General features: G+C 39.0%; 1 protein-coding gene across 2 annotated transcripts in view; it reads left to right on the forward strand.

The window, feature by feature from the left end:
* Positions 1-22,179, forward strand: part of LOC123771931 (pre-mRNA-splicing factor 38B) — a 37,529-nt gene extending 15,350 nt beyond the window's left edge. Inside the window, exons 6-10 of one of the 2 annotated variants that reach the window (XM_045764739.2) lie at positions 3,943-4,211; positions 6,438-6,791; positions 12,060-12,182; positions 16,165-16,209; positions 18,468-22,179. In XM_045764739.2, the coding sequence (XP_045620695.1) occupies positions 3,943-4,211; positions 6,438-6,791; positions 12,060-12,182; positions 16,165-16,209; positions 18,468-18,525 (849 nt within the window). In that variant the 3' untranslated portion in view covers positions 18,526-22,179. The remainder of the gene's footprint in view (positions 1-3,942; positions 4,212-6,437; positions 6,792-12,059; positions 12,183-16,164; positions 16,210-18,467) is intronic. The other variant, XM_045764740.2, reaches the window with a different exon arrangement.
* The last annotated feature ends 2,765 nt before the right edge of the window (positions 22,180-24,944 follow it).

The raw sequence follows: 24,944 nt of genomic DNA on the forward strand, positions 1-24,944 counted from the left end.
TGCTGTGTTTTCCATTCAGTATAAATGCCCTTGGGGTCTGTACTCAGAAAACCCTCCCAGAGCAGTGAGTCGTAAAGTTATGCTCTTTCAAGGTATTTTACACTATACTAAAAAGAAAGTGCTTTACAACTTCAAATTTTGTATTCAATATAGTTACAATAATTCCTTGAGAGATAATGGCTTTTTATTTTTTAAATTTGTTGAAGTTATGGTAGAATCAATATAATATTGCCAGTTTTGTGCATTTTTGGCATTTGATATGGTAGTTTTGTTCACTACTTTACATAGACATTTTATCAGGATACAGACAAAGCTGAAAGTGGGTACAATGGTCGTCTTGTTAATTTTGTCTCTGGGAATGGAGAAGAATTCAATGTCTTTCATTACTTAAGTTTCCTCTTGAGAATAATAGGGTTTACACTGAATTGCATATACACGTTTTATACTGTTTTCAGCGGTAAAACTTGTTTAAACATAGCAGTACCCTGAAGTTAATTATTTTTAATAGATTCCTGGCTATTCAAGTTACAAAATTTAAAATCTACATCCTCCTGTTTCATGACTTGCCTAGAAGTGTCCTCAGTCCTTATGTATATAGGTAATACTTTGTTCCCTTAGAGAACTCCTCCTCCATGAGGGGTGGCTTCATGCTGGATTATGTCATAAGTAAAACAAGCTTTGACTAATAAAATGCCTCTTTCTGGTTGAGTCCTGGTAGCTTTCTCAAGCTATTTTGCTGAGATAGCTCCCCACTACTGTATCACATTTATTTATTTATACAAGAGTTCTTACATTCTTGTACAGCTACTAGCATGCATAATGTCTCGGGCAAGTCCTTAATCCTAATTTTCCCCGGAATACAACCCCCCAAATCATTTAACAACTCGGTACCCATTCACTGCTGGGTGAACAGAGTTTCGGTTAAGGATTAGTGCCCAGTCAGTCCTCCCCAGCCAGGATTCGAACCCTGGCCAAACCGCTCGCGAAACGCTGGGTGGGTGTTTTACCACTGTGCCACGGAGACTGCATCAGTTACAGGAATTCTGTTTGACTACTGACTAACAGAGCCATTGCCTGGCCTCCCCACCCCCCTTCACACAGGCACACCGAGCAGGGGACTATTAGAGTAACCTCACCAGGAAAGCATCCAGAAAGTCAGCAAAACTTTGCAGACATCTGCAAGGTTCATAGAAACCAAGCATGATCTCACCCAAGCAACTCTTCAATGATGATTAGCTATGATGACACTGGAGACAAGAGGAAAATGAGCCTCGGAGGATCAAGGAAAACGGTGCCAACCAGCAAGGCCTCCACCGAGGCAGAAATGGTGCTAAACAAGCAGTAGCAAAGTACTGGCACCAGGCACAACTGAAAATGAACCCCCCAACTGGACCACCCCAAGTATTAATCACCAAGGTGTCTCCCCAATCCCCTGAAGTCGGCAGACTCGTTCATCATCAGAAAAGGAGACGGTGGCAGCAAACAATCACCCGCTGGGGTCAAAGAAAAGAAAAAACCTGCCTGCAGAGGAGGCAGGAGGGAGAAGACACCTGCCTGCCTCCAGAGGAGGCAGGTGTCTCCTCTCCTTTGTGAGAGCCAACAAAAATACCACCCTGAGAAAACATGCCTAACTGAAGGGGCAACTAGGAACTGAGAAGTGAAAAAAAGTCAAAGACCTCATCAAGAGATCAAGACAGCTCAGAAGGAGCATGAGCTGGCCAGAGGTGAAAGAACGCTTGTGGGAACATAGAATGTTGCTGAAATTTTAATTACACTGAATGTATGCAACAATGGTTGCCAGTGCCAAATGATAAGAGGCAACAGTATCAGGTAGATGATGTCGACTCAAAAATAATTATGTATGTGGACAGAATCCGTGGAACAGAGACTAAAGAGAAGAGGTGAAGGGACAGATGAGGCAAAATGTGCACCAGGCAACATCATAATGGAGAGATGCAGGTGAAACACCACCAATCCAACCACTGGATGTGCAGAGCAGGAGCAAACCACTGAGGTACACTGTTGGGCTGACCATCTTAAAGTGAAGTCGCAGAAAAATGCACGAGTTCAGATACCGGGCCAGAAACATTGTTGAAGCTGCCCACCAGAGAGACGAAAGGATCACTCTCCTTGAGTACAACTCCTAAACTGGAGCAATCATTGAACCTAGGTAAAGAGGTAAAGGATCCATCACCTGAAAGGCATCTACCTTGAGATCAAGGAACAGAGAAACCTAGGAGTGGAGAAGCCAGCTTTATGTTGATACAAGAGGTCCACCTCAAGGTAAATTAAAATGTTGCAGAGGCATCAACAACAGACTTCACCATGGAAGGGAGAGAACCTGTACATGAGAACGTCGGACACCCTACACGCAAGCCACGTGGGGGACCAAACCAGGTGATCCAAAAGCAGAGCTACATAGAAGAAGAAAAACTAGCACTAAGTGAAAAACTATGCTGATTGTAAATCTAAGTGAGCCCCTCGCTGTTCAGGGAATGAACCACCAGGAAACAATTGGAAAGGAGCAGGAACATGAAGCCTGGAGGAAGCCGAATCCTCTGGGGGAGCATGCCATACAGCTGCAATCTCAGGCACCAGACTGCATGCTCAACAGAATGGCCCCAACCCTGAGCCAAGACAACTCTGAAAACATCGAGCAACAGGAGAGAATGACACCACGTAATCAAACCCCGAGAGCCCGAAAGGAAAAGCCAACAAAGGGTGGGTGGGATCCGAATCTGACAGTCTCAGCAGCAACGAGATAGGCAGAACCAGGGGAACCAGTGCAGCACATGAAGCCAACTCTTCCCAAGAAAAATGACATGAGAGAGGACGCTCCCCACACTGGTGGTCAGGCACCTCTGGGGATAACTCCCGAACACACCAGAGGAGGAGTTTTGTCAGTGCAGGGGAGTTTTGCCAGAGCTAGACTGGCATCCAGGTGAGGAAATTCATTTTTTGCAGGGAGCTCGTGCAGCTCGAAGTGTAAAATATGCCAGGTCTACGCAAACTTGCCAGAATTTAAATCTATGCACATGATGCAAATACTAAAAGAAAACAATTCTCAAGAAAATAAACTTAGCAGAACAAAAGTCCAAAGGATGGCTGGCACTTAGCTAAGAAGCAATTGGACCAACTGTGAAAGATTGGCCTGAGGAGCAGTCAACAAGCGTGTTTCAAGCGATTCATTAGATTCAACAGATTAGTTTGCAGAGTAATTTGGCTGTTTCAAGGCTTCATTTTTCAATGTATTTTGCAGAGTTGTCTGTAAAGCTTTGCCAAGTTTATAGATGATTTTCCTGTGAGGGTGACGATAATAGTTCCTCCTGCTCTTTGCTCCTTTACAAGGGAGTTAGGTTCTGGCTTTGGTTTCCATTAAGCCAAACAGGATTCCTGCAACTGATCTGACTTAGTAGGGAGTCATCTCAGCGAGATAGCTTCAGGGACTCGCCAAGAGGCTTCTTCCGGAAAGTAGTCGGCTTTTCTTAAATTGAGAGAGAAGTATTTATAACAAAAATTAAAAAAAAGAATGTAACAAATTTGAAAATGTAATTGTATGAAAGGTTAGTGTAGAGGTTGAGAAAATAGGAGGTAGAGCAAGTGGGGCTAGTGTGTGTGTGCAGACAAAAGGAAGCCCCATCAGTGGGGAAGTGGGTATTGCCTTACTCTTTTTCCCCAAGGTAGCAGTTCCATGCCAACAGATACTAACCAGCCTACTCTACTCTCTACATTAATGTAAACATGACGGATACTGACATTGGAAATCTTGAGTAATTGCAATTCTATCGAACTGTATGTTTATTAATTGTTGCAACCTCTGTGATTGAAGTTTGCCTCCTTTTCAACTCCATTCCTAGGGCATCTTTTAAAATGTTAATTGTAGATAGTGGTAATATAAAAGATTATCTTTGCATGCATCTTAGGTTTTTCTTTTTCTGATAGGAAATCGATGTGCGGGCAGGTGGTGGACAGACGACGACAGTTGGTCAAATAGTGCGTCACATGTTGTCAAAGCTGGATTGGTACTCCACCCTCTTTCCACGCATTCCTGTGCCAATCCAAAAAGATTTGGAGAAGAAATTAGCTGAACGTGCCTCTTGCAAACCAGCAGCTACTACAGTGACTGTTAACTCAGCATCAGGCAAAAATGACTGGTATGGCACGAGAGCAGAAGCTGATCCATCGACCCGAGAATCTGCACGAGGATATGAGTAAGTTTAACTGTACAAGATGTAAAAACAAATAGTATTATGTTGATGGTAATGAAGTACTCCTTTTGAACCAGTTCCTTGGATGCTTCCTGAAGCAGAGTTCACTTGACACTGATAACAAAACCCTAGCAGGAGTTTTGTTATCTTTTTCTCCTTATCAAGTTAAATGCAAATGATCTTAAGGAAATTATGGAAGGGAAATCGTAGCGAGCCTTAACAAATGCCTCCGCTGAGGGACAAGCTCACTATTATTCAAGAGAGAATGCAGTAGCCTCGATGCTTCCTGTCTGAGAATTGGTAACGAGCAATAGCATTTACCATTTTAAGTACTGATTAAAGGGGCCAAGTCTCATTTACTCAAGAATATGATATGCATATTGTTTTGATTACCATCTCATGTCATACCTTTCCAGACTGTCATTTTTCATCTCCCTTTTATATACTCAATGATAGAGGACATTTTAGTTGTTACATAAAGACTGAGTGCCCTCACTGCGCTCGTGGGGGATAGGTATACATGCCCAGTGCTCCCGAATTTTGTAAAATTTGTCAGATTTACGTTAAATTCAAGCCGTGTTGAACACGAGATTGCAGGACAGTGCAAGCAGCAGCCTAACTAGCTTCAGGGAGGTGTTACTCACCAGTCTCATGAAGTTGCAAAGTTAACACTTTGGCGTACCCCGCGCGCCACCCCTCAACTGTGCGATATGGGACCCAGGGTGTCATGGGAGCGCGCGTAAATTCTGAAAAGTGTATACTCTCTTCAACTTTGTCACCTTAATTCTCGTCCTACGAGATTAAATTTGGTATCATTGTGTTCGCAATAGAATTCTCTACAGCCCTAAATGCATATAAACTCCAAAAGCCCGGCTAATTACCCGCAGCAAACAGAGAAACTGCGAACGAGTTACCCAGGAGCGCGCAAACGGGATAAAATGTTTTCACTATTTTCACTCTGGTCACCTCAATTTTTGTCCTAGGTCTTTCATTTTGGTCTCAATGAGTTCGCAATAGAATTCTCTAGAGGAACATTAGCATATAAAATAAAAAACCTGGTCACGCTCCAACCGCCGACGAGTTGAAGACGGGCCGAGCGTTAGCCGCGAGTGAGCGCTCGGACGCCTTCCAGCTACACTCCCAATTTCCGCCCTTTTCAAGCCTTTCTTTCGCAATTTTCTTCCTGGAAGGGCCTTGTTCGTGATCACTATCCATCGTGGAGTAAGCGTAGATAGTTTCTAAAGCCGCAGTAAGAAATATAGCCACGGAAAATAGCCGAAATGTTCACACGTTTGAGATGCGAGGGGAGGCGACATTGGTCACAACAGTGGAGCGAAAACAATGGGCCCACGGCGTGTGCCAAGCCGCCTGAGGGCCACAAGGCTCAACAAAGAAAATGGGAAGACATCGGCGCGCATTTTAAAACCAGTCCCCAAAAAATCGGATAAAAACCTGATTTTGGGCGATTATTTAAAGTGGATGACGCAATGCTGCGTCATCCCCGGAATTACCGACAGTAAACGGATGACGCAATGCTGCGTCATGCCCGGGCGAAAGTGTTAAGTTCGTTGTGAGCATAGGAGTGCAGTACAATAGTATACTGCACCAGGGAGATATTTGTGTGAGCAGTGAAAGGCTGCAATTTATTTCTTCAGTGACATTTGTGGTATTGAATTGGGCAGTACAGTAGCACAAGTGAGCAGTGACATTTCCAGTAGTAAAGTAGTGGTGAACCTCTGGGAAGAGCCAATGATGTCTAGTTACAAGTGTTTAGTGGTAGTCTCATGGTGAGATCCTCTCAGTCTTTTCTATAATTGGTTTGTCATTATTTTTATCCTTAATTTTACACCATTCCTGTTTCCTCTGGTCACATGAGACTTCCATGTTCTTTTATACACTTTTTGCTTTAGTTTAATTTTTTGTTTTGCCTTTCATTTAATTCAAAATTAACCTTGTAGTTAATTTTTCACTGATGCAACATACCCCTTTTAAATTTAAAAGAAACATTGGAGCCACCCATCCTCTACCCTCCCTTTCGTGTTAGTGCTCAACCGAGAAGTTAATGTGAATAACGGAGGCATATATATAGTAAATGACAAGTATTGATGGAAATAGTTTGTAAGTAATAGTTTGTAATTTTTGTTCACCTTTTTCCCTGATACTTTCCCACCTCCATTTAAGTGGTAAACAAGGTAGTGATATTCTATGTGCATTTCTTTTGCTTTGCAGCCAAGGAAACAAGGACTACAACTCAAGAGATAGAGGAGCTAACCGTGAACGAGAGAGAGATTATGAACGGGAAAGAGAGAGAGGAAGAGAGTACGAGAAAGACCGAGGGAAAGACAGAGAAGTAGATCGCAACTATGACAAAGAAAAGGATCGTGAATATGATAAGCGAAATGAAAAGTATTATGAGAGATCTCGAGAGCAGCCTCGAGAGAAGAATGGAGATTATGAACGAAATCGTGACCGGCACCGAGAACGCGAGAGGGATCATGACCGAGAAAGGGACCATGATAAAGAAAAAGATTACGACAGACACCGACACAGAGACAAAGAGAGGAAGAAAAGTCGCAGTCGAAGGTTTGTATTGGGGAAATTTTTTATATACAGTTTTTTAATTTTCTTTTGTTAAAAACTGTTTAGTCAGTTAATTTGTGGATGAGTTTTTAATGTAGAGTGTGCACCAGCATGGGTTCTGTTTTCATGTACTCACCTAGTTGTGCTTGAGGGGTTGAGCTTTGGCTGTTTGGTCCTGCCTCTCGACCGTCGGTCAACTGATGTATAGATTCCTTAGCCTACTGGGCTCTATCATATCTACATTTGAAACTGTGTATGGAGTTAGCCTCCACCACATCACTTCCTAGTTCATTCCATTTACTAACTACTCTGACACTGAAAAAGTTCTTTCTAATATCTCTGTGGTTCATTTGGGTACTCAGCTTCCACCTGTGTCCCCTTGTGTGTGTACCACCCGTGTTAAATAATCCATCCTTGTCTACCCTGTCAATTCCCGAGAATTTTGTATGTGGTGATCATGTCTTCCCGAGCTGTTCTGTCTTCCAGCAAGATGAGATGCAGTTCACGCAGCCTGTCCTCATAACTCGTTCCTCTTGGTTCTGGGACTAACCTAGTGGCATACCTCTGAACTTTTTCCAGCTGTGTCTTGTGCTTGACTAGGTACGGGCTCCAGGATTGGTTTTACATATGTGGTGTACAAGGTTCTGAAGGATTCCTTACACAGGTTTCTGAAAGCAGTTTTGATGTTAGCCAGCCTCGCATATGCCGCTGATGTTAGTCTTTTGATGTGGGCTTCAGGAGACAGGTTTGGCGTGATATCAACTCCTAGATGTAAGAGTTGCATGTTGACGTGAATGGTAGTTCACGTTTGGAAATTATACAAGGCAACTTCAAGATAAAATAAGTTTTCAATGTACTGTAGTTTAGCATTTAATCAGGTCATGGTTGGGCAAACAGTTATGTGCTACCTCCCACATTGACTTCAACACCTGATTGTTAGTCTCATTTGAAATATACCAGTACTGCATAACACACAGTTTGCCGTTATAATGTTAGTGGAATAGAAATTGGCTATTCAAGGAGATGTATAGGAGCATTTGAAATGTTTCAAGAGAGGAGAGAGAGGTGTAACCCACGTTTAGTGGATTCGCCTGTTCGATACAGGTGCTATACTGTATGTGATAGTTCTTTTAGGTATTCTGGCAGTAAGGATTCCATTGGATGTCTGCTCTCAATCCTCACTGGTTGCCTCCCTTCCTATTTTGTTCTTCTGGATATTTTGAAAATTTTATATTAACTTTATACATGAAATGTTTGATTGTTCATAATACAGACATTCCTATTGCAATTAGTCATAATATTGACCATCCTATTGTAATTGTAATCTTGTTAGCCATCCTCTTGTTATTGTCATAACAAAGGCCATTCTATTGTAATTGGAATGTAACCCTTTTGATAATGACACATTGCTAAGCATTCAATACAGTACCCCCAGGAGCAATGTGTTGAACATCAACTGAAATTGGGTATCCAGTTGAGGCATGGAGCCAGTTTTCTGCACTGTAGTGTTTTATACTTAGTGGTGTTTGGTGAGAAACCCCTCAAGCAAACTTAATCTTTGTTGTTGTTTAATCTATATAACAAAACTATTCTGAGTTATGTAGAACCATTTCTAAAGGGTAGAACAGCTTCTTTCTTCATTTATGTCTTGTGGTGAAAAGATGTTATATAGTTTGATCAAAATGAGTGACACCTGTAATATAAACAATAGGAACATATGACTGGTTCAGTAAGTTTGTTGTTTATTGTAACTTACCTGTCCTGTAGTCCTGTAGATCCATCAATCCTTCCACAATCTACTCTTTCCTTCAATGGCAAGTGTGTGTGCATTCTGGCATGAACTAACCTGTGTAATAAATTGCTCATCAAATGCAGTCAAATCACACTGTAGAACAAAAAAAAAAGGGAAAATAAAAGATTTGAAAGTAATCATATTGGAAGACCTTACATTTAAAGAATAATGTACAATAGTGGTCATAACTTGAAAAAAGTGACAGGTTGGATAAAAAAAATCTTTCAAACATGATATGCCATGCCAATGAAACTTTTCAAAACATTAGTGCTCTCTAAAGTGAAATATTGTTGCATAATAACAGCCCCATTTGAAGCTGGAGAACATGCAAAGATCTTTTACTGGTTGAATCCACTCAATAAAACATTAAATTAAAACGTTTAGTAATTAAAAAAGATTTTGGACCGTTTAAATTTTAAAAATCTGTATTCCCTAGAGCATAGACAAATGCATAATAATTTACACTTAGAAAATATTAGAGGGACTGGTTCCAAATGTGCACTGGAAAATAAATAGTACCACATGAGAGTTGAAAGTAGCACTAGTGACATAACTAGCTCACATTATGAACTACTATTAACCCTTGCATTGCTCAGGGCATTTGTGGCATTTGTCACCCACAGGTGCATACCGAAAAAAAAAATTCTTCTAAACCTCTTAATTTGTTTTATCTGATCATGGGGGGGGAAAAAAAATCGTAAGTGGCATATTTTGCCCGCTATAGTGCTGAGAAGTCTGGCAAAAAACAGGCGCTAACTCAGCGTGCGTCCCAGACGGTCTGTTGCTGTCGGGCAGGAGTGGCCACAAAGAGATAATTGCCTAATTATTTCAATGTCTCTGATTGATTTTTCATAGTTTTTTTGCTTTAATATTATTCAATAGTGTGTAGTGTGATATAATTAAATGAGTGAATCATCGCTGTACTCAAATATGGTGTGCATATTGTTGATTCAATTATTATGTTCGTCAGTGAACAAATACTTTGTCGGTTATTACACTATATACACAGGTTATATATAAGTATCTGCATGTTTTGTTAACCATAACGAATAACTAAGTTGGTAATATGAGTCAAAACGCAATGAGGAGTGACCGCCACACACCAGCCAGCCACTCGCTGCCACTCGCTCCCTCAACACCTCACTCGCCCACATTCTCCTCCCACCATACTTTTTGTTTTTATTCACTATATACAGATGTTATATATAAGTATCTGCATTCGTGTTCACCATAACGAACCACTAAGTTGGCATGCTGAGTGGCAGTGGCAGCCCGCCACTGGCTGCTACTTCCTCCCTCCCTCCCTCCCTCAACTTACCTGACTCACCCACATTCTCCTCCCACAATACTGTTTTTGCTTTTATTCACTATATACAGACATTATATGTAAGTATCTACATGTTTTGTTCACCACAACTGTATAACTAAGTTGATATAGTTAGTTCAGGCACTAAGAGACGTCGCTACACACGGTCAGCTGGCGGCTGCTTCCCTCATACATTCAAGGTCAGACACACTAAAATTTCACCCCCAACAATACTGTTTGTGGTGTTATTACCCTATATACAGATGTTATATATAAGTATCTACATGTTTTGCTCACCATAACTGTTCAACTAAGCCGGTATAATGCCCAAAGAGTGGCCACCCCTACCAACATGACAAATCATGCAGATGTTGCCACACCCATCACCAAAATCACACCCATGACCTGATATTTAACACTTTCACGTTAAAATGACACTAAAATATGTCATCCAATTGCTATTCATAAACATTCATGTGTTTATTACTGTTGCACATAATCTATTAAAAGAGCACTTGTATTTTTGCCTCTGTTCTCAAGAGAATTCATTTGCGAACATTTTGACATCAAATGTGTAGATATAACCCAGCAAATAAACTTAGAAAAATGGAAATGATTGTAAATGTTTCAAACTTGGCTGAGTGGGATCCACAGTCCACCATATTTACAGCCGGGAATGTGCGGAGAGAAGAATAATATATTATACATAAACTTAATTTTCGCATCTATTCTCTAAGAGCATTTGTGAACATTTTGACACCAGATTTATATAATAACCCAACACATTAACATAGGAAATGCAGTTTAATAACTAAGCGGTGGCCTGGAATATTTGTTTGGGAACTCTGGAGAGGTGAGATGTGTGTTAATGTGTGAATAATAAAGCTAATGTGTTAATGGATGGGACTGGAATATTTGTGGTTTCATATGGAACTTTCAGTTTAAATACACATTTACATAATATGTTCAGTTTGAGCAGCAAGTGAATGTCAAGAGGGTGTTTGTTTGTGAAGCTTTGATTTTATGGTTTTTGTTTTTGTATTTACAGTATACAGTACAGTACTGTATTATAGAGGCTATTACCCATAGTTGACTTAGGAGACCCTTTCAGGAGTTCAGAAGCTGTTAGGGGCTTATCAAAAAACATAAACAAATCTGAAGTGTGGCACTTGTTTTAAATAGCACATAATCATAGGTTGGCCACTGTCCTATAGATCGGTGCATGAGCCAGTCTGTTCCTATAAAACATGGTGAGCTTTCTAGATTTAAACTGGTCCTAAGTACCAGGCTTAGGATCAGTTTAGGACCTTAGGAGAAGACTTCCCTCCTTACCTATCACCAGCTACTGGAAGGGAGATTTCTCTTTTGAACCCTTCTTCCCTTTGATTTAAACTTGATGCAATAATATCTTGATATTTTTTTTCTTTTCACATTTGCTCTTGAAGGTATGTATGGTTGGAGGTGGCTTCCATTTTTGTTTGTATGGAAGCCTTGCCGGTCAAATGCACTTCATACTAGTACAGTATTTGGCTTATCCTTCTGACTTGTTGGCATTTCCAACTCCTATCTATGTTCTTTTGTCTTATCCGCTGTTGGAACAGGTTGTCCCTGTCCATGTGCATTTTCCCCTCACTCATGATTTAGCTGTGTAAGCTGATGGAAGGCACTATCTTCCCCCCTCTCTTTCTTTCTGTGCCCTGACTGTGACCTGGCTCTGTGGCACAACGATCTTCTGTCCAACCAAGCAGCTGCAGATCATGGTGCTACTTTTGATGCGGTAGGTGCTAAAGCTCACTAGGGTGGATCAATTAGCATTAAGCATAATCACTTACATTGTTGTTAATTATACAAAAAGTTGGTGAGAATTCCATGGATAGTGTTTGTGACCCTAGGACCGGGCCGCGGGGACACTAAAGCCCCGAAATCATCTCAAGATAATTGTAATTGTAATTGACCCCTATTCTTAGTGTGTTAAATATACGTTGTGTGTATAGGTATATAGTGTGAACCCTGTGCTCACATTGCTTGTGTGGATGTGTGCTTCTACATTTACATATGCATGTAAAAGATAAGAGGAAGGATGGTTTGGAAATACAGGCAATTGGTATAATAAGGTAAATTACAAAAAGTTAAAAAAATTATTCAAATTCAGTAACATTGCATTCCTTCACAGCCGCGATAGAAAACATCGTCATCGAAGTGACAGATACGTGGAAGATAGAAATCCCAGAGATTTTGCAGATCTCCTTGAACGGGAGAAGTACAGAATTAAGAAAGAGAAGAAAAGTGAAAGCAGGTATGGACTGAGATGTATTTTCATTTTCAAGTTTTATTTAGAATACAATAATCCTATTTCTTTTGGCTTGGTATATTATCCTTCATTTTTCCCATAATATTCTTCATTATCCCATAATACAGTACAGTATATACCCTTTGTGTCATGTAGGGAAGTAAGTTTTCTTAACTTCGTACCAGTGAAGTACATAGTCAAGATAAATTTTGATTCACAGCTTTTTAAAGTTTGAAAGTCAATCAAAGCAAACTGAGTAGTGATGCACCCAGACCCAGAAGTGGAGAGATGGACTCCAAGAAGTAATGCTCCTGGCCCACAAGCACCTTGTAGATTGTATGTATAACCTAGGTAGGACAGTCGTATTCATCATTGCTACAGTTTTTTATTTTTATACTGGGTTTTTTATAAGTTCATCTATGTTAATGGAGTTATATGCCCAAGATATAGTATGATTCAGATTGGTAGTGGGTGTTAAGATTTAAAATAGGCAGATGGTAAACTTGATTTGATAGGCAAGCAAGCTGTTTCACTCTGTCTACCTGTGATGGGTTTTGTCAATGTTGCTTCCTGTGAAGACAGCTTTTCTGGCGTAGTTCTCGTGGCACTACCACCCCATGCTGCATGCCTCCACCTTGTATATAATTGGTATGGGTGAAGTCTCTTATACTTTTTGGGGTTGGATTTGTCATTTTCCTAAGGTTAAGCAATTTTTTATCTTTGGGCTTATATTTCACTAGAGACTCTAGTCTATGGACATGTGATGGAGTTTTGTACTTCACATGTTTTCATTTCACGGTGCCACATTGGTTCATGGTCATACTCTTAACAAGGCTTCTCTGTTGGCCTTAGTCCCTGTGCATCATGTTAGGGAGCTTTATGCTGTGTTGGAAATGCAAATGCTTTGTTTTTATGTCTAAGGATAATTTTTTGGGGGTCCATCTGGCCTGTTGTCCATCACACCCTCTGTCCAGTTGCAGCTCTGCCTAGTTATTTACGAGTTCCAAGATGTTTCTTCAGCTCTGGTACTTTCTTTACAATCATAGTTTGCTACTGCAATGTGCTGTACCAAGGCTTTGCTGTCACAGTTGATTCACACAGCTGTTAAATGGTATATTTTAGCTTGTATTTGACTTTTGCTGTGGGTTGCCCAGCACTACAGTTCCGATGCTGGACACACTTGTAGACAGTGTTGTCTTTACCTCTGTGCTAACCTAATGTTTTCATTGTTCAAGCATTTTCATTACTTTTTGTTTTGATGTTCATTATTTTTTAGTAGAAAATATGTCTGGCAGCACGTCATTGACATAAGTGTGTTTTGAGTGTAGGTGGTAAAAATGGTGTGTGTCTTGTATATTAATGAATTGGATTAGCAAGTTTTCAATAATAGGGTAAATTCAAGGAAAGGTAAGTAAATATTAAAAAAAAATTATTTTACATTTCATATATTGTATTTTATATAAATTCTTATTTATTTATTATTTGTGTGTAAGCATTTGAAACTAATATCATTTGAGGTAAGGAAAAAATGTTGGCAAGTGTAATAAAAAAAGGTTTGGTAGAAAATATGCATTGTTTATGGAAATAAGAAGTTTGAATCTTTTAAGTTACACTACTTGCCTAGTTGTACTTGCGGGGGTTGAGCTTTGGCTCTTTGGTGCTGCCTCTCGACCATCCATCAACTGGTGTACAGGTTGCTGAGCCTATTGTCAACTGTCATCTTTACATTTCAAACTGTTTATGGGGTCTGCCTTCACCCATTTATTCTGTTCCATTCCAGTGCATTCCATTTGTTAACTACTGTGACACTAACATTCTTTTTAATGTTCAACCTGTTTACCCCCCCCTCGTTGGTGTTCTACCTGTGCTAAATATACCTGTACTGGAATGTAGGAAGATATAAAGGTTCATGGCACTACTAGGTAAGCACTTCAAGCCCCACACCTAGGGAAGAAGAGAGACTTAGACGACTGTCATGCCCTTCAAGATGACTTTAATAGAATAAGTGTATGGAGCAACAGTTGGCAAATGGAATTCAATATATGCCATGCTATGGAATGTGAAATATGACAAATTGGGCCATATACACTATAAATTATGTGGAAAGAAATTATTAGAGATCTAAGGGTGGTTCTGAATAGTAGGTTGTTACCTTAGGACCACATGAAGGATATTGTACAAGGAGCCCATGCAACTTTAGAGGCAATTTTAAATTCATGGATGGTAAAATAAAGAAAGTGTTCATGACTTGAGAGACCATAACTAGAATATGCAGCAGATGTATGGTGGTCACATTTCAAGAAGCATATCAATAGACTGGAAAAGGGGCAAAATGTACTGCAAAATGGCTTCCAACTGAAAAACAAGAGTTACGAGTAGAGGCTTGAGGACCTGCCAAAGCCAAATAGAGGATGCCAAAGCTAGAAGATAGTAGAAAAAGGGGGGGGGGATCTGATCACTAAGTACAAAATAATAGTAGTAGGCATCCATCAGTCTCGGAGACTATGGAGTTGCACTCTGGTTGTCGGTCTGGAGTGGTTTCTCCGGGGTGCAAAGCCAGAGTAGATTGGTGCACGGGGAAAGCTGTCATCCAAGCAGCAGGCCCCCCCCCCCCTCTCCACAGCGCCGAAAGTCTCCAATGGAAAGGCAAACGCCAATACGATTGGTTATACTCCAATACTCTAAGCCCAGTCTGATGTTCGCCTGGCCTTCCGGAGGCAAGATGGTAACCCCAGGATGCTCCACACCACACTGATTACTCTCTGGCTGCCAGACTGTGAAGCTAGCTAAGATTACTCCGCCAGCCTCTCTGGCTGCTAGATTACTAAGCAGGGTTAATTGAACAAACTAATCTTATTTACTGGCCACCCAGATGGTTGAATTCCTATTGAAACTGATGGTAATTCTATAGGCATCTTGATCCCGGCTATTTCCAATTACAATATTGAATAGTGACCTGAATTTATAATTTATGAATTAACAGTCGGGAAAGTTGTGGTCTCTCCAGCCGCATGACCTTGACCCAGATTAGGTCGAAGACGAGCTGGACGAACTAGTTCCCTTTCTAAATGACGTCACTGTCTCTTTGGTAGCATACGAACCTTGATCTTTCCTCTACATTCATGTTAACCTAATATCAGTACTTGAACCAGACTGGTTATTACAACAATTACTGTATTGTTTGATTATTCATCAATGTTGAATTAATACAAGTGAAACGCAGCCATTTTGTCTGCTATCCTCGCTAATCCCTTAATGTCTGGCAAGTGACCTTTTTGCTACTAACCAGGTAAAAGTACCCTTAGACTCAAAGCTTGTGTTCCCTGTAAAATCATATGATTCTGAGATGTATAAACTTCTGAAACAAGCTTAGCTTGTTACAGTCGCAGGAACTGTCAGAACGAGGTTGAAGGCAACATAGAATACCCCCATAGTAACAGAAATTAAGAAAACCGAGACAGAGGAATTCTTGAAACCTGTAACTCCCACTCGCCATGCCACCATACACCCACGTCACCCCCGCCCACCAATGCCCACATGACACCCACCCACCTGCATAACCTCCAGCCAACATACGCCCACTCCACTAATGTTTATCTCTGTGGGATGTGCCTGGCATATGGTTCAGGAACATGTGATTTAAATGGCAGCTGTCACATATTGTATATATATCAACATGCAAATGTGTTTGGACTCTCGTATTTTAGTGTAATGTGTTACATGCTCAGTGTGCATTTTATGTCTTGGGTAATTCAATTGATGTTAGGTTTGTGTGTGTATCTCACTCGGTATATATAATTTTTGCAATGAATTGCTATACAAGGTCACCATAGCATCTACCATTATATAGTACTGTACTTTATTATCAATAAACTAAATCGATGAGATTTCTCTGTGCAAGTGAAGGAATGAAAAATTGCATGTAATGATTCTGTTGTTAAACTACCCTATTTGTATTAACAATGTCAAATTACCCTATTTTTAACAGTGTCAAGTTGACTAAGAGCAGCCTTACCACAGCCACTCCACAAATGTGAGTACAGTAACATCTCATCTGGGAGTGCATATTATAATATTGATGGTGGGCAGCTGCTCCTTAGTAAAATAATCTGTTGCTCTGGCAAACGTGACTATACCTTCCTTAGCAAGGCTGTGACATGCTGAATCTTGGAGTGATTCAACAACATGGTGATGTCTACACACATTGTTGAGAGGGAATGATATATGTACAATAATATTATTGAAACTTGCAGTCAGTTCATAATAATGAAGTATGCTGCCTTTAATGCCTTACTTCCTCTGGTTCCTCTCCATTGTTTGTGATGGCTGGCTCTGTATTCTCCCACCATTTAAAATTCTTTCCAGGGTTTATTAGGTAACCCCAAAGAATTATTTGTTGTTTTCAAAGTTTTGTTGTCCATGTGATACTTGGTGTCGGTATGCTTGTGGGTTGTCTTGTGTGTCAGTACAGAGGTTCCTATTATTATTGGGCCATATTATCCCTTGGTGGTAAATTTTAGAACCTGTTTAACACCATGTATGGGTTTGTGTAGAGGAGGAGAGAAACCTTGAAGGATGTTAAAAATTAATACTAATTGAAATAATTTTGACACAACCTGACTGACTGGCCCAGTTTCTGGTTGTTTCGCAGATGAGAAACCAAAATGTAACTAAATCACTGTTTCTCTGTAGGGACTGGTTGTGCAGTGACTTCTCATGGGCATGTATTCACCTAGTTGGGTTTGCAGGGGTTGAGCTTTGTTCTTTCGGCCCGCCTCTCAACTGTCAGTCAACTGTTTGCTAACTACTATTTTTTTCCACACCCCACACACACACCCCAGGAAGCAGCCCGTAACAGCTGACTAACTCCCAGGTACCTATTTACTGCTAGGTAACGGGGGCATTCAGGGTGATAGAAACTTTGCCCATTTGTTTCTGCCTGTATGTGTATGAGTTGTTTGTCTCAACATTTTAACCATCTCAGTTATCATAGTAAGCCTATCTATTCTGGTTCAGTTTGTGCCTTCATAGCTGTGGGTATTCTGTTTTTGAGTCTTCTACGTCATTTGCCATTTGTTGGAACTTTGCTCCATGGTTGTAGTCTTGTGTGTTGTTGCATAGAGTACATCTAATTATACCACCATGTATGCACACTTGTCTGTTTCACCTAACTCAAACCTTGGCACTAATATTGCTGTAGTTTTTCTGGGAGGGCCCCCTCGGTTCCTTCCTGGGCTGCCCCCCCCCCCCCCCCACCTCGTTAACTCCAAACCTAACATATCCCATCATGCCCTGGTCGCAAGTGCATGTTGGGTACCAGGGACCAGATATGCAGGATACTAAATCAAACCAGGCCAAGAAAAAAACTCTAGAAAGGTAGAGCACTCCAAAGCAAACAACTGTATCACGAAACATTGGTAATCGTGGCAAACTTGTTAGCCAATCTCAACTGCTAGTTAGTTACTACACACTATCATGATAGCAGTCCTGGAAACCCAAGGCTCCAGTCACCTGGCCATCTCAGTCATGCATCTGGTGTGACTTTAGTTATCTTTACCTGGCGATGATTTTGGTGCTCAACGTCTCTGCAGCCTGGTCCCCGACCAGCCCGCCTTGCACCTCTTGCTGCTTTCTCTCTTTTTGTCTCTTGCTTTTCTTACTTTTTTAATGTTTTCTAAATGATATTAATAATTCCTTGTACCTGTGTAATGGGGGCCAAGTTTTGACTCTGGACCCCAGTAGGCCACACAGGACTCATGACTGATGTGATGCAGTAGGGGTGAGCCATCTGAACGAGCTTCAGGGAGGCACCGAGGTCCTGCTAGAAAGAGACATTTTATTCAGTGCTGTAATTTTTTTTTTTTTTTTTTTTTTTTTTTTTTTTTTTTTTTTTTTTTTTTTTTTTTTTTTTTTTTTTTTTAGGGATATATTACTGTAAGAGGTAAAAAGTTCCTGAAAGATTTTCCAATAAATGGGAGGTAACAAAGCCTTGATATTGTATTTTTGGTTGGCACAGTCTCAATCAATCTGGCATTATCAAGGTTCCACTCTTCTTATTGCATAATGGTATCCTGTAATCATACCATTTCCTGTATGATAAAGCTCCAAGCTCTGTTACTCAAGCATGGTACTCAAGCCTTGTTCATATCATGGGATATGCCAACATGGGATACTTTTATTGATTTTTCTGGTGGGATTTAACCACATTTTTATTTATTATTATTATTATTATTATTATTATTGTTGTTGTTGTGATCGTAACTTTTATAGGTTGCATTATTTTATTTTCAGTCGAGAGCGGCACCACAGAAGTCGTTCCCGTGACAGAGAGAGGCGGCATCGTTATTGAGTTTCTTCCTACCTACAGTATTTGTAAAACAAATAAAGTGGAAATAATTTATATATTTTCCACTATTAATATTTAAAAGCTCTTAGCATAGGTTGTCTTGAGCAGTTTATAATGAGCTTAATTATGAAGCAAATAAATTTATATATACTTATTTTGTAATAATTATTTTTAACATGCTAATTTTTAATATAAAAATCATGTAGCATGGTCATTTTTGGCCATGATATTGCATTTTATTTCTGCCATTGGTTTTTGTTTTGAAAAAATCCTTGGTAGAGCTATTGATTGGTTTCCATGATGTGTATAAGGATGCTGAAAAGGTACTCAATATCAGTTTTAAACAGAAATGAACAATAACAATACTGTATATCCAGATACAAGTATGAAATTATCTGTGTAAACTTATTAGACATTATCAGTTAAGGTTGAATTTGCACAATATAAATTTATTGCTTTTTTAGTGATGGTGAGTTCAAAGACTTATGGTGGTAATACCAAGCTAAAAAACTCTTGCAGATGTGATGCATTACTCACATAACAATTGTGTGCACCCACTGGGGGCTCTGTAATGCCGCCCTTGACTGTTAATGTAGTCTGCTTAGAGAAAACGAGTCCTTTAGTGCAGTTCCTTTATTTTTTGTGGAATACATATATATGAATCTTGGCATCAATACAAAACATGAAAAGGAGTTTAGTAATAACATCCTAAGTGATCAAGGCTAACAATACTTTTAACTTGGGTTTCTAGCTTTGAAGAAACACAAGATATTCAACTTAGATGTAATGACTACTACCATGACATGTGGGAACTGCGGTATGGTGCACTCTAGTTGTTTGGTTTGTTACACTGGATCAAGTGTACTTGCTAAAACATTGTTAAATATGTAGGTTAACTTAGAATATGAAGTGATGGGTAAATTATTTTATATTGTAGATATCAATTATTGAAGTTTTATACTGTTTAATGTGAAACTTAGGCTGTTCTGTGCCTCTATTACAGCTTATAATAAGCCATGCTCTTGTATCATATTTCATGGTTACAGAAATAATAATCATGCTGTATACTAATACAAAATACCAGTTGCAATATGAATAGATGTCCACAATGTATTGCAGGCGATGAGTCACAATAACGTGGCTAAAGTATGTTGACCAGACCACGCACTAGAAGGTGAAGGGACGACGATGTTTCAGTCCGTCCTGGACCATTCTCAAGTCGATTGTGACAATCGACTTGAGAATGGTCCAGGACGGACCGAAACATTGTCATCCCTTCACCTTCTAGTGTGTGGTCTGGTCTCCACAATGTATTGCATTGTGTATTATTGTCCACAATTAATGACAAGATGATATTCAGTGGATAAGCTTGTGTGTGTGAAGGAATCTAACTGTAGCAAGTCATGCATGTATTACAGGTTGTTACCATTGCTCTTCTAGAAATGATAGTGACAAAGAAAGAATGGAAATTTAAAATGTAAGAAAAGATCCAATTTTTATGCCGCGAAATCTGTGAAAGTGATTGCTGTAGTACACATTTTTATAAATATAACGTTAAAGGTCTGACTGAGAAACAGTTTTTCCCTTTGTGAAAAAGGGAATAGAAGTTCATGTCTAATAAAAAAGAATATTTGACATAATTTTGGCATTGTCACTCTTGTCAAGGATTATATAGATCAGTACAATCTGATCATAAATCTACTGATAAGCAAAACCACAATTGGCAGACATGTTTGGACATTATTAAAGTGATTTTATTGTATATTGTTAGTTTGTATTAAGTTTTCATGTTACAGGTATTCAATTATTTTTTCTTTGTCAGGTATATGTAGCTGTAGCTTTAATAGCACACACTGCCATACTGCGGCATAACTTCTTTTTTATATTTATATATGTAAATAGTATGAATATAAAAAAATCTCACTGTACTGTGTGTCATTATTAACCAAGACATCCTTTGGTAGTTGTGTTATTTAAAGTGTAAATGCTCATGTGAAGACATTACTGTAATACAGAAATTATAGCCTGTATAGGTTAACCACCGCACTGCACACCTGGTTTCAGCAAAAACTTCATAGTGCAATTAAGGCCATATTTTTGTTGTTCTTATAAATGTTTAGGTAAAGTTAATGTCAAAATGTTTACAAACTCAACCATTTTTATTTCAAAACAGTGATGAAAAACATTAAAATATAGCCTAATTAAAAAAAAAAAGCTGCACAGAGCACCTTGAGGTGCTCTGTGCAATGCGGTGGTTAAAGCAAACTTTGACACTGTTAGTAAATATAGTGAAACAGGTTCAGTACTTAAGATAAAATAATAATTGTTCTTAGTTTATTGGGAAAAATGGGTGAAGGTTTAATTATTTTGGTGTATGTTGGCATTGATAATGGAGTTTCACTTAAGCAAATGGTATTTTGAGTAGGATATTATATAATTAAAGATTACTAGGCTGTAATGTTGCAGTCTTCAATAATGTGCAGTTTAACCTGCTAAAAGTTATTCTGTAAAATCATTCAGGTGATTATTAGCAAATTAACTGAATATTAGGAAGATTGAAAGAAGTTCAAAATAAAAAGGTTATAAATAAATAGTTCAGAATGTGATGAAGTTGAATATAATGTAGGTTGTTGTATTGTGTTCGGTTGAATAATGTGGAGGAAATGTTATTGACTTTAATGTGATGGTGTGCAAGAAAGAGAAAAGATGTAGAGAGGTGAGCAAGTGCACTAGAGGAACTTAAGGAATGTGAGCATGTAGTCTGTATAAGAATATATGGAAGATATTTTCCATGATCCTTTTTAGTGGCAGGGAAGGAAGATTCTGATTTATTTAGACAAAGTAATGACTGGTACTTTTTACTAGGTACAAGTGTGGCATTTGGTTGATTGAGACCCATTCTAATGGAAGGTAGTAATATTAATTTATAAGACAATAAATGCAACAGTGTATTGGATCATTAGCAATGCCATACTGTCAGATTTCTAGCCTATACAAATACTGTATAAACTTGACCAAGATGATGCCTTTAGTAAAGTTTTTTTCCAAGTGGGGGGAAGAGCAGTACAAATATTGCTCTGCATGCAGGATGCAAACATGTGTATTATGATGTGCATCTTGGCTTATTAAACATAAATTGCCATATTTTAGAAATATAAAGTCATCTGCTTGCAGTAAGTCATTTATTTTTTTTAAGTAGGGATGGGTCCCTTTTTAAGGTCGAGCCTTAAGACTGCATGAATGTTGTACACAAACTGTAACTTTTGACAACTGTACAGTATTGCAGAGTTTAATAAGGAAGGCAATTTTGTTCAATACAGTATTTTCATTTAACAATTTCTAAAATGTACAAAAACCTGATCCAATCAACATGTTCCTGACTTGGTTTGTATTTACAAGCCAGATTTGGGCTAATTGTAAATGTAGCATTTGATAATCATATTGCTGTGAATAATTAGTTTTGTTTTATTTTCTGTAAATATAACAAATAAATTAGTAATTTTGCTCTTTTTATTGTTTCATTTAAAAAATATAGATTTCAATGAAATATATTTGTCCAAACATGAATTGGTATTTTGTTGATTTTGTATTGATAAGTCATCCATCCTTATTGTCATCATTTATACTAAGCTACATTATTAAAAATAATAAATTTTGCATTTTACTTTTTTTTTTCCCTTGATACTGATATGGTTACTACTCGTACCACTTACAAACTTTGCTTTGTTTATATAAAAAAGGTATTATTTTGGTTCACGGTCTGGAATATAATGGTTCTTGTTTACTTCTATATACAGTATAAAGATATAAACAAGGATATTAGATGTATTATTGTATTTTAATAATAAATCTAATATAAATTGGTCCTTATGAAGATGTATTATTAAATACGAAAGTTCTTAGGGAAATTCATGTCTTAATCCTTCCTGTATGGTCTGACATTGTTCATCGTGTGTTACTGTTATGATATACTGTATATGCAATACGTTATTACTTCTATAGATGCAATTCAATACATTCTTCTACAATTGCATTTGGAGCTTGTAGCCAATTACTACTGTTATACATGGTCAATCCTAATGTAAAGTTTTTTTGTAATACTTAGGTATACAGCAGTGTGCTGCTACCTAATAGGTATATAGCTAATATATATTATAGCTAATAGGCTACCTATGAGGGATTACAGAGTATTGATCAGGAGCTAATTATATTAGTTCCTCCATTATCTCACTGGACACATGGTTAACGTGGAATAAGGGAAAACCGAATGTGAGTCTAGTCTGCAGGCCTGCATTAGTAAGCTTGGGTAGAGTATAAGAATAATGACAGCCCTACACACACATTGGTTCACGAGTGTTTTCAAGCTTCATTAATTTATATATAAACTAGATAAGTTAGCTCCGCAGTGCCTGAAAAGTTTGCATCATTTAAATGTTGAGTGCCCCTTGGATGCAAGTCTGCCAGCAACACATGCGTTTTCCATATACTGTACTTGTATTCTTACTTGATTAGGCCAAGGATTGTTAGGAGAGGTTAGGTTAGGTTCAATATTTGCTGTGCTTAACAAAACAAAAATCCCATTTAGCTAAATTCAATAATAGGAAATGTCAACTTTTGATGATCCATCACTACATATTGGAACTTCGACCAAATATTTATTGTAAGTAGTATCATTTTAGGAGGATTAGTTGCAATATCTGAATTGTGTAATATGAAAACATTTTAAAACTGGATTTGCCTCTGAGCAATTCATCTATACCGCCTTCAAGAAGTGTACCATGGTGGCAGTTCAATTGTAGAGGGTCAATGACACCGACTCTGACCCACTTTTCAAATACGAGCAGGTTGCACTGCAGCAGCCTCCAGGTTATACAAAGACAGGCACATGTACACACACTTCTAGTTTAAGGGGAAGGAACTATCGGGGGAAAGCGCCAAGCCATTACGACTATACAGCACTGGGAAGGGGGAGGGGGGGAAGAGGACGAATGGTGCCCAACCACTTGGACGGTCTGGGATTGAACGCCGACCTGCATGAAGCGAGACCGTCGCTCTACCGTCCAGCCCAAGTGGTGGTGCATGGCAGAAGAGCAATCACTGACAATCAAAGTGCAGAAAGCACGAATTTAAAGGGTTATGATATGTTTAGAACCGAAAACTATATGTACGGACAACATAAAACATCCACTAAACACCTGTATTCACCTAGTTGTGCTTGCCGGGGTTGAAGCTCTGCTCCTTCAGCCCGCCTCTCAACTGTCAATCGATCAACTGTTATTAATTTTTTTTCCACACACACACACACACAGGAAGCAGCCCTTAACAGCTGTCTAATTCCCAGGTACCTATTTACTGCTAGGTGAACAGGGTCATCACGATGAAAGAAACTCTGCCCATTTTGTTTCTGCCATCACCGGGCTCGAACCCGGACCCTAGGATTACCAGACCAGAGCGCTGTCCACTCAGCTATCAGGCCCCTTTGTGTGACATTGTAAGTGCCAGAATTAGGCTGGGATATCGACATCAGTGGCAGGTGACTACAGGAAATGAATCCCTCAGCGATGATAATTCTAATTGTAAACTATAAGAAAAATAGTTAAGTCACTCTCCAGCACCTGTGGAGGTGTTATCTGTTATCAATGATTTCAGACAAATGGTATGAAATACTTTGATCTGTGTAAGTACTTCATACACTCACAAATATTAAAAGATATTCTTGTGCTCTACCTAGAGTTTGCTAGTGCAGGCTAATAGATATGACTCATTTCATGTTCTCTTCTGATTTCATGAATAACTAACATTTCTGTGAGATGGGCGGACATTAGATTAAATCATAGCTATCTTTTGATCTACACTCTATAAGCCTTCATATAAAATAGGGTAGGAGCATATACTGCTGTGTATACCTAAGTTTAATAGAACAAATCGATATCCTCACCACCCACAAGTCACCCTGCAAAGTTTAATGAAACTAGCCCAAAGCTTCTGACCTCTGACCTTAGGTTGACAAGGAATTAAATAGCGTTTTATTTTACATATACTGTATTGATATATCTGATTTTAATCCTGCCATAGATATGTAGAGTCTACATTTGATAAGAATCGTCGTAATTAATGTTTTCTCCGGCGTATGGAAATTCAGTTACATTATTTATGAGCAGGTACATGAGAACGTGCCTAGGTATCCTGTGTTTGTTAAAAGTTTGTAGTGTAAAGGGGACTATACAGTACATATAGCTGGCCCGTCTGGAGGTGGCATAAATTAAATATTGCCTGCTTTAAGTCAGCATAGAATGACATAAAGAATTACCAGTATTATATAACTAATTGAGATTACTAGCCATATACCGAGGGCCGGAGTGCTCCGTACCAAGGCCAGCTGACTCTCACACCCAGCCATCTCCCAGGCTCTCACTCTCTGA

Source organism: Procambarus clarkii, chromosome 38, assembly GCF_040958095.1.
Source record: "Procambarus clarkii isolate CNS0578487 chromosome 38, FALCON_Pclarkii_2.0, whole genome shotgun sequence".
NCBI lineage: Eukaryota > Metazoa > Arthropoda > Malacostraca > Decapoda > Cambaridae > Procambarus > Procambarus clarkii.